Source organism: Oncorhynchus keta, unplaced genomic scaffold (assembly GCF_023373465.1).
Source record: "Oncorhynchus keta strain PuntledgeMale-10-30-2019 unplaced genomic scaffold, Oket_V2 Un_contig_2989_pilon_pilon, whole genome shotgun sequence".
NCBI classification, from domain to species: domain Eukaryota; kingdom Metazoa; phylum Chordata; class Actinopteri; order Salmoniformes; family Salmonidae; genus Oncorhynchus; species Oncorhynchus keta.
The window spans coordinates 6,048-17,500 of record NW_026286782.1 but is presented as its reverse complement, the minus strand read 5'-3'; the positions used below and the strand labels follow the sequence as shown (position 1 = coordinate 17,500).

At 48.3% G+C, this 11,453-nt stretch overlaps 1 protein-coding gene across 1 annotated transcript; it reads right to left on the bottom strand.

Annotated features, from left to right (window-relative positions):
- Positions 1-1,589: 1,589 nt before the first annotated feature.
- LOC127923471 (FSD1-like protein) lies at positions 1,590-9,420 on the bottom strand (the record flags this gene model as incomplete). The annotated part of the gene is made up of 4 exons (XM_052507547.1): positions 1,590-1,709; positions 6,184-6,272; positions 8,071-8,322; positions 9,312-9,420. Coding segments are annotated over 4 exons (570 nt in total), but the record flags the coding sequence as incomplete, so codon positions are not given.
- Positions 9,421-11,453: the final 2,033 nt, after the last annotated feature.

Sequence of the window (11,453 nt, the reverse complement as noted above, 5' to 3'; positions counted from 1 at the left end):
CAGTTCTGTTCCGACAAGGTATTGAACTCTGACTCCACGAGGTCAAAGGTATTGTTCAGTACCATACTGAAGAAACTGAGGGTTCAAACCAAAAGAAGCCTCGAGGAGAGAGGAAGTGTATCTAAGCCAATCACTCACACTGCCATACATAAAAAACAAAAATATAGGAGACAATATACAGCTGGTAAAGTAATCAGCAGAGTTTCTCATCATGCCAAAACACACCTTCACACTTCAGAGAGATACAGAATGATCTAAAACTCAGCATTCTAACTAAAACAAGGGAGAAAAGCACTGGTCTATTCCCTGATGAAACATCTAGCATTCCTGATACAGAATGAGAATCCTATGGGTGTTCGATGGGTCTCTATGGGTGTTCCCCTAAGAGATCTGGAACATGGTTCAGAGGGTTCCCCTAACCCCTAAAGCTGCAGCTGGGTCATGGTTGTGCACCACGGGGCTAGATCTTCCTTTAAGGGTCTGTAGCTGCTTGGTTAAACTATGAGGAGGGAAGGCGAGGCTGGTTTGGTTTCTTCTAGCGCCAGACAGAGAAATAGGCTCAGTGTTTCTCATGCGTTGGGGCGGCTCTGGGTTGACTGACAGATCAAGAACAGGAAGGGATTGTACTTGCACAGGAAGCAGGAAGTCAGAACAGGAGCGAGTTCAGTTAATCATTGGTTGCATCTGAATTGGCACACTATTCCTTATATAGTGCCTATAGAGCAGGGGTATTGAAACTCTGACCGCACGAGGTCAGGGGTATTGAACTCTGACCCCACGAGGTCAGGGGTATTGAAACTCTGACCCCACGAGGTCTGGAGCCTGCTGGGTTTCTGTTTTACCTGATCATTATTGCACCAACCTGGTGTCCCAGGTCTAAATCAGGCCCTGATTAGAGGGGAATCACTCACCTGGTGTCCCAGGTCTAAATCAGGCCCTGATTAGAGGGGAATCACTCACCTGGTGTCCCAGGTTTAAATCAGGCTCTGATTAGAGGGGAATCACCCACCTGGTGTCCCAGGTCTAAATCAGTCCCTGATTAGAGGGGAATCACCCACCTGGTGTCCCAGGTTTAAATCAGGCCCCTGATTAGAGGGGAATCACCCACCTGGTGTCCCAGGTCTAAATCAGGCCCTGATTAGAGGGGAATCACCCACCTGGTGTCCCAGGTCTAAATCAGGCCCTGATTAGAGGGGAATCACTCACCTGGTGTCCCAGGTTTAAATCAGGCCCCGATTAGAGGGGAATCACCCACCTGGTGTCCCAGGTATAAATCAGGCCCCGATTAGAGGGAATCACCCACCTGGTGTCCCAGGTCTAAACCAGTCCCTGATTAGAGGGGAATCACCCACCTGGTGTCCCAGGTCTAAATCAGGCCCCGATTAGAGGGGAATCACCCACCTGGTGTCCCAGGTCTAAATCAGGCTCTGATTAGAGGGGAATCACCCACCTGGTGTCCCAGGTCTAAATCAGTCCCTGATTAGAGCGGGACAATGGGAAAAAAACGCAGTGGAAATGGCCTGGAGCCCCAGAGTTGAGTTAGAGGGTTCTAGGGAATAGGTGTTCCAGACGCATCCAGTCAGTCTGGGCTACTGGGCCATGCTGTTAGAGGCTGCTGTTGGATGCCCAGGCCGTTCTCGTTCTTCACAAACTCTTGACTGCACTAGGGACCTGCATCCTGTGCTGAGGCTCAATCCACCACACCAAACCTAGGAACACATCACATGAATACAAAACCTCATCATAGTCAACAACATTGCCCACCTGTAGACCGCTCAAAACCACATGACTGGCCTGGTCAGGTTACCGTGGACCACAATCCTACAGAGATCCTCTCACACCCACCAGAGGGAAGAGATGGAGAGGTATGGAGATGGGGGGGTTATGACACCTCACGCCCATTGTAAAACTAAGGCAGCAGACAAAATTCCTTTGTCCCTTGGAGAACCGCCCTCAGGACATTAACATAAAATAAAATGGACTGTGGGACAATAGGTTTCGTCAGCCACAAGCGGTGGTCATGACGACAGATGGAATATTAACATGTAATGTTGTTTTGTCATGTTATTAAAAGTTAAAGGACGACGTTATGATGAAAAACAGTGTAACTTTAAGAGTTTTCCTAGTATGTGCATGATGTTTATATATTGTACGTTGTGGAAAATGTCCAGATCAAAGAGAATGTTTTGGTAAAGATGAAAGGTGACGTTAGTTGTCTAAAATTGGATTTGAGTAAAATCCAGACCTTGCCTCGTAACTAGTTACGCCCAGAGAACTTGCCCTGAAGGCGGTTACGCCCACTTCTGACCTGAGGGTATAAGACCTGTGAGTTAAGAATTAACAGATCAGGGCAAGTGACCCGAGCTGCAGTCGAGGTCTAAAAGTCAACAACAAAAAAGTCAAAAACCCAAAACTCAGCCGAGGTCTGGTGGTCAAGAAACCCAAAACTCAGCCGAGGTCTGAGTGGTCAAGAAACCCAAAACTCAGCCAATGTTTGAGTGGTCAAGAAACCCAAAACTCAGCCGAGGTCTGAGTGGTCAAGAAACCCAAACTCAGCCAATGTTTGAGTGGTCAGGAAACCAAAACTCAGCCAAGGCTGAGGTCAAAAACCCAAACTCAGCCAAGGTCTGAGTCAAGAAACCCAAAACTCGTAGCCAAGGTCTGGAGTCAGAACCAAAACTCAGCCGAGGTCTGGAGGGTCAGGAAACCGAAACTCAGCCAAGGTCTGGAGTCAAGAAACCCAAAACTCAGCCAAGGTCTGGAGTGGTCAGGAAACCCAAAACTCAGCCACGGTCTGAGTGGTCAAGAAACCCAAAACTCAGCCGAGGTCTGGAGGGTCAAGAAACCCAAACTCAGCGATCTGAGTGGTAAGGAAACCCAAAACTCAGCCGAGGTCTGAGGTCAGGAACCCAAAACTCAGCCGAGGCCTGAGTGGTCAGGAAACCCAAAACTCAGCCGAGGTCTGAGGGTCAGGAAACCCAAAACTCAGCCAATGTTTGAGTGGTCAAGAAAACCCAAAACTCAGCCAAGGTCTGAGTGGTCAGGAAACCCAAACTCAGCCGAGGTCTGAGTCAAGAACCCAAAACTCAGCCGAGGTCTGAGTGGTCAGGAAACTCCAAAACTCAACCCAAGGTTGAAGAAGACAAAGGAACCTTTAACAACAGACGGACGAGTAGCTGTATCTGAAAGGTGAAACTGCGGACCACCCGGTCACCACTCTCAAGTGGGTGGAATCCAGCCGACCACCCGGTCACCACTCTCCAAGGGGGTGAAATCCAGCCCGGACCACCCGGTCACCACTCTCCAAGGGGGTGAATTCCAGCAGGACCACCTGGTCACCACTCAAGGGGTGAATTCCAGCAGGACCAACTGGTCACCACTCTCCAAGGGGTGAATTCCAGCAGGACCACCTGATCACCACTCTCCAAGGGGTGAATTCCAGCAGGACCACCTGGTCACCACTTCCAAGGGGGTGAATTCCAGCAGGACCACCTGGTCACCACTCTCCAGGGGGTGAATTCCAGCAGGAACACCCGGTCACCACTCTCCAAGGGGTGAATTCCAGCCGGACCACCCGGTCACCACTCTCCAAGGGTGAATTCCAGCAGGACCACCCGGTCACCACTCTCCAAGGGGTGAATTCCAGCCAGACCACCTGGTCACCACTCTCCAAGGGGTGAATTCCAGCCAGACCACCTGGTCACCACTCTCCAAGGGGGTGAATTCCAGCAGGACCACCTGGTCACCACTCTCCAAGGGGGTGAATTCCAGCCGGACCACCTGGTCACCACTCTCCAAGGGGTGAATTCCAGCAGGACCACCTGGTCACCACTCTCCAAGGGGTGAATTCCAGCAGGACCACCCGGTCACCACTCTCCAAGGGGTGAATTCCAGCCGGACCACCTGGTCACCACTCTCCAAGGGGGTGAATTCCAGCAGGACCACCTGGTCACCACTCTCCAAGGGGGTGAATTCCAGCAGGACCACCTGGTCACCACTCTCCAAGGGGTGAATTCCAGCAGGACCACCCGGTCACCACTCTCCAAGGGGTGAATTCCAGCCGGACCACCTGGTCACCACTCTCCAAGGGGTGAATTCCAGCAGGACCACCCGGTCACCACTCTCCAAGGGGTGAATTCCAGCAGGACCTCCCGGTCACCACTCTCCAAGGGGTGAATTCCAGCAGGACCACCCGGTCACCACTCTCCAAGGGGTGAATTCCAGCAGGACCACCTGGTCACCACTCTCCAAGGAACCGTGTGTCTACACTGTTTTCTATCCTGCGCTGGAACCATCCACATGGCTGATTTAGCCCTCCTCCGAAGACCCCTTTTCAGAACGAGGACCAGGAAACAGACCACTAAGAGAAAGGACACTGACATCGTGAGGAGAAACAGAGAGTTACCCCGGTAACCGAAGACGTGCCGTCATCAGAGAGGTCGGAATCTGGTCTAAGCAGAGACACCCCATCTGGAGACCATCAACACGTAATTACATCATTATATTCTGACCCATAAGAGCGTCAGTCCGGGGTAAGGTTAGGGTTAAAATAAGCATAGCTGACTAATGCACTCAAGTGGGGTTTTCTCTCATGTACTCTCACTCTCTCTCTCTTTTAAACCCCCATTTTGTGTAACATGTGTCGTATTGGCCCCCTAGGGACCGGCTCTTACCCAGAGAGACAGCGTATCAGAGGCTCTTATCCAGAGAGACAGCGTATCAGAGGCTCTTACCCAGAGACAGCGTATCAGAGGCTCTTATCCAGAGAGACAGCGTATCAGAGGCTCTTATCCAGAGAGACAGCGTATCAGAGGCTCTTATCCAGAGAGACAGCGTATCAGAGGCTCTTATCCAGAGAGACAGCGTATCAGAGGCTCTTACCCAGAGAGACAGCGTATCAGAGGCTCTTATCCAGAGAGACAGCGTATCAGACGCTCTTATCCAGAGAGACAGCGTATCAGACGCTCTTATCCAGAGAGACAGCGTATCAGAGGCTCTTATCCAGAGAGACAGCGTATCAGAGGCTCTTATCCAGAGAGACAGCGTATCAGAGGCTCTTACCCAGAGAGACAGCGACAGAGGCTCTTACCCAGAGAGACAGCGTATCAGAGGCTCTTATCCAGAGAGACAGCGTATCAGAGGCTCTTACCTAGAGAGAAGCGATCAGAGGCTCTTATCCAGAGAGAGAGCAGATTTCCAGAGGTTCTTATCCAGAGAGACATGATCAGAGTTCTCATCCGAGAGACAGCGCATCAGAGGCTCTTATCCAGAGACAGCGTATCAGAGGCTCTTTACCCAGAGAGACAGCGTATCAGAGGCTCTTATCCAGAGAGACAGCGTATCAGAGGCTCTTATCAAGAGAGACACAGCGTATCTGAGGCTCTTATCCAGAGAGACAGCGTATCAGAGGCTCTTATAGTGAGAGACAGCGTATCAGAGGCTCTTATCCAGAGAGACAGCGTATCAGAGGCTCTTACCCAGAGAGACAGCGTATCAGAGGCTCTTATCCAGAGAGACAGTGTATCAGAGGCTCTTATCCAGAGAGACAGCGTATCAGAGGCTCTTATCCAGAGAGACAGCGTATCAGAGGCTCTTATCCAGAGATGAAGATCAGAGGCTCTTCATCCAGAGAGACAGCGTATCAGAGGCTCTGTATCCAGAGAGACAGCGTATCAGAGGCTCTTACCCAGAGAGACAGCGCATCAGAGGCTCTTATCCAGAGAGACAGCATATCAGAGGCTCTACCCAGAGAGACAGCGTATCAGAGGCTCTTATAGTGAGAGACAGCGATCAGAGGCCTTATCCAGAGAGACAGCGATCTGAGGCTCTTACCCAGAGAGACAGCGTATCAGAGGCTCTTATTCCAGAGAGACAGCGCATCAGAGGCTCTTATAGTGAGAGACAGCGTATCAGAGGCTCTTATCCAGAGACAGCGTATCAGAGGCTCTACCCAGAGAGACAGCGTATCTGGAGGCTCTTATCCCAGAGACAGCGTATCAGAGGCTCTACCCAGAGAGACAGCGTATCAGAGGCTCTTACCCAGAGAGACAGCGTATCAGAGTGTTTAGTTCAAGAAGCAAGATAAGTTCTCTGGGTGCTTTTCCAGTTCTTGGAGGACCGGCAGGGGGTATAATATAGAGGTGTGTGGGAGTGGCGGTCAACCACAATACAGACAAAACTTACCATGAAGGCTGGTACAACAGGTTGGCTAAACTTAGCCTTGAACGTGTGGATCAACTGCTTAGTTTCAGCGTTGTAGAAGGACAGTTGTCCTGAGGGAGACCAAGAGAAAACAAAACAGAATTCAAACTACTGTGTCCACGTCACCGCGCAGAGACGCATCGGTGTAAAGTGTGTCTGATAGTCAGAGCAGAAACGCCTTTGTTTGTCATCATTTCCTGGGGAAGGGAGATGAAATCCAATATGGCCGTATCCGATGGTCTGTATTCCACCCTGACTGACAGTAAAACACACCAATCTGTATCGTAGAACAATAATGAGGACCCGCCTTGTAACTCAGTAGCTCCTACCTGCATAAAATGTATGATCAACAACGGTTGCCAGCTCCTACTTTAGCTAGCTGTGCTTGACTGAGCTTTCTGCCGAAACGTAACCAACTAAATAGTCCCCAAAGTGTAAACACCACTTTTCTGCCATCTCCGGCACCGCTAAAGCAAATACTTAAAAAGTATCTGAAATATTTCTATTTTTGAACCCAGGTGTGGTTCCTATACGTGTTGAATAACCTCTCATATTATACTGTATAAACCCACCTGAGTCCAGGTCACAGAAGGCCCTCATAGTGTGTGAATAACCCTCATATTATACTGTATAAACCCACCTGAGTCTAGGTCACAGAAGGCCCTATAGTGTGTTGAATAACACCTCATATTATACTGTATAAAACCCACCTGAGTTCAGGTCACAGACGGCCCCTCTCGGGCCTCATAGTGTTGAATAACCACTCATATTATACTGTATAAACCCACCTGAGTCCAGGTCACAGACGGCCCCGGGCCTCATAGTGTGTTGAATAACCCCTCATATTATACTGTATAAACCTTACCTGAGTCCAGGTCACAGAAGGCCCTCATAGTGTGTTGAATAACCCCTCATATTATACTGTATAAACCCACCTGAGTCTAGGTCACAGAAGGCCCTCATAGTGTGCGTTTGAATAACCCTCATATTATACTGTATAAAACCCACCTGAGTCCAGGTCACAGACGGCCCCGGGCCTCATAGTGTGTTGAATAACCCCTCTCATATTATACTGTATAAACCCACCTGAGTCCAGGTCACAGAAGGCCCTCATAGTGTGTTGAATAACCCTCATATTATACTGTATAAAACCCACCTTGAGTCCAGGTCACAGAAGGCCCTCATAGTAAAGTTGAATAACCCTCATATTATACTGTATAAACCCACCTGAGTCCAGGTCACAGAAGGCCCTCATAGTGTGTTGAATAACCTCTCATATTATACTGTATAAACCCACCTGAGTCCAGGTCACAGACAGACCCGGGCCTCATAGTGTGTTGAATAACCTCTCATATTATACTGTATAAACCCACCTGAGTCTAGGTCACAGAAGGCCCTCATAGTGTGTTGAATAACCCCTCATATTATACTGTATAAACCCACCTGAGTCCAGGTCACAGACAGACCCCGGGCCTCATAGTGTGTTGAATAACCCCTCATATTATACTGTATAAACCCACCTGAGTCCAGGTCACAGAAGGCCCTCATAGTGTGTTGAATAACCCCTCATATTATACTGTATAAACCCACCTGAGTCCAGGTCACAGAAGGCCCTCATAGTGTGTTGAATAACCCTCATATTATACTGTATAAACCCACCTGAGTCCAGGTCACAGAAGGCCCTCATAGTGTGTTGAATAACCCCTCATATTATACTGTATAAACCCACCTGAGTCCAGGTCACAGAAGGCCCTCATAGTGTGTTGAATAACCCCTCATATTATACTGTATAAACCCACCTGAGTCTAGGTCACAGAAGGCCCTCATAGTGTGTTGAATAACCCCTCATATTATACTGTATAAACCCACCTGAGTCCAGGTCACAGAAGACCCCGATGCGTCCAGGCGCGGTGCCGTCCAGGCTCTTGGCCTTGTTGTTGTGCTTGGCAGCGAAGGAGGACTGCAGCCAGTTGTTGACGTGGATACACCAGGTAGTGTTGGTCTTACCCAGCTGGTCAAACTTTCCCAGGTTCCTGTAGGAGACCCCGACACTGTATGACTTACAGTCTTTAAGAGCTTTCACCTCCCAGTAGTGTTGACCACAGTCCATACTGGTATCACCTGGGGGTGGGGGGTGGACAGGCATTAAGGCTTATCAATCCCTTTCGTGACAGACAGAGCAAGCTACACAATTTGCATGTTGGTGTCACCTGGTGGGTGGACACTATGCTATTATAACGCCTTACATAATACCTGGCTGGTGACTGGAGAGGACAGACAGGACATTTGAATCAATCACTACACAGACGTGCATAGTGTTATTCATTACTGGTGTGGAGGACAGGAAACCTTTTCAATCCCTTGGGAGGGATATGATATAATTACATCGTCATGTTATTCCTGGGTTGTGGAGGACAAACACCGACACCTGAAACATTGCAAATGCACAGGAACAGGAAAACCCTGTTGAACATATTTACCGAGCACTCTTATTAACCATCTGACAGAGCAGTGACAACACACCACTATATTGACTATGTGGGTGGTGAGACTGACACAACACTCATGTGTTGTTCAGTGTCAGGATCCTGAGCTTGGTGTTGTGCTTGGAAGACCGTATGATATTGAACGCTGAGCTGTAGTCAATGAACAGCATTCTCACACAGGTGTTCCTCTTGTCCAGGTGTGAAAGGGCAGTGTGGAGTGCAATAGAGATTGCATCATCTGTGGATCTGTTGGGGCGGTATGCAAATTGGTGCGGGTCTGGGGTTTCTGGGATAATGGTGTTGATGTGAGCCATGACTAGCCTTTTAAAGCACTTCATGGCTACAGATGTGAGTGCTTTTAAGGTTGGTAGCGTTTACCCTCCTAACACAGTGATGTTGTGTTTACCTCCTAACACAGTGATGTTGTGTTTACCCTCCTAACACAGTGATGTTGTGTTTTACCTCCTAACACAGTGATGTTGTGTTTACCCTCCTAACACAGTGATGTTGTGTTTACTCCTCCTAACACAGTGATGTTGTGTTTACCTACCTAGGAGTGTATAACTCTCCTGTGAACCTGTCTCTGCTACATTACTCTGTGTGTGTTTGCAGGTGCACGTTTACCTAACACGGTGTAGGACTCTCCAGTGAACCGGTCTCTGCTTCCTCTGATGGCAGGCGACCGAGTCGTCAACGTCCTCTTGGGAGACGGAGTTCCACTTCTACAACAGAGAGGAAGCACAGACGTTACAACACGCAGACGTTACAACACGCAGACGTTACAACACACAGACGTTACAACACACAGACGTTACAACACACAGACGTTACAACACACAGACGTTACAACATACAGACGTTACAACACACTGACGTTACAACACACAGACGTTACAACACACTGACGTTACAACACACAGATGTTACAACATACAGATGTTACAACACACAGACGTTACAACATACAGACGTTACAACACACAGACGTTACAACACACAGACGTTACAACACACAGACGTTACAACACACAGACGTTACAACACACAGACGTTACAACACACAGACGTTACAACACACAGACGTTACAACACACAGACGTTACAACACACAGACGTTACAACACGCAGACGTTACAACACACAGACGTTACAACACACAGACGTTACAACACACAGACGTTACAACACGCAGACGTTACAACACACAGACGTTACAACACACAGACGTTACAACACACAGACGTTACAACACACAGACGTTACAACACACTGATGTTACAGCACACTGATGTTACAGCACACAGACGTTACAGCACACAGACGTTACAACACACAGACGTTACAACACACAGACGCTACAACACGCCAGACGTTACAACACGCAGACGTTACAACACACAGACGTTACAACACACAGACGTTACAACACACTGATGTTACAGCACACAGACGTTACAGCACACAGACGTTACAACACACAGACGTTACATCACGCAGACGTTACAACACACAGACGTTACAACACACAGACGTTACAACACAAAACACGCAGACGTTACAACACACTGACGTTACCCTAACGATGAGTAATACAGTACAACAGACAAGACAGTCAAGTGAACAAGGATGCTGTGGAGAAGCTCGCTCCTTTCAGCTAGATATCCAGCCCCAAGGACCAATCTATCTGAAAGAAGATGGAGTTTTCCCACAGATGTCACTGGTAAACTATGAGGATAAACAACAACCCTTGCGTGCAGTATGAAACAAACGGATAAAGACGGTCTTCGAATGCACTCAAAGTTTATTGGAACGCAAACAAACTCAAGCTTAGTGGCGATAGACACAAGCAAACAGGGGTGATAGACACAAACAGACAGGGGTGATAGACACAAACATACAGGGGTGATAGACACAAACATACAGGGGTGATAGACACAAGCAAACAGGGGTGATAGACACAAACAGACAGGGGTGATAGACACAAACATACAGGGGTGATAGACACAAACAGACAGGGGTGATAGACACAAACATACAGGGGTGATAGACACAAACAAACAGGGGTGATAGACACAAACAGACAGGGGTGATAGACACAAACAGACAGGGGTGATAGACACAAACAGACAGGGGTGATAGACACAAGCAAACAGGGTGATAGACAGGGGTGATAGACACAAACAGACAGGGTGATAGACACAAACATACAGGGGTGATAGACACAAGCAGACAGGGGTGATAGACACAAACAGACAGGGTGATAGACACAAGCAGACAGGGTGATAGACACAAGCAGACAGGGGTGATAGACACAAACAGACAGGGTGATAGACACAAACAGACAGGGTGATAGACAGGGGTGATAGACAGGGGTGATAGACAGGGGTGATAGACAGGGGTGATAGACAGGGTGATAGACAGGGTGATAGACAGGGTGATAGACAGGGTGATAGACAGGGTGATAGACAGGGTGATAGACACAAGAAAACAAAACATATGCTTTTTGGTCTTCATTTAAGGTTAGGAGCTTCGTTAGAGTTAAGGTTAGGTTTAAAATCTGATTTGAATAAGATAAATGTTTGAAATAGGCAGGGTTTAGCCCTAATTATGACTTTGGTAACCAGTGACGACTCTACATGGACAAGACCTTTTTCCAACACAGGATGAGGGATAATGTCATCTGATTAGTGACACCATACAGTGGGGAAGTGAAGAGCTACCAAAAGTTTAGCGTAGTCAACAGGGTAGCCAGATATATCAGTCTTA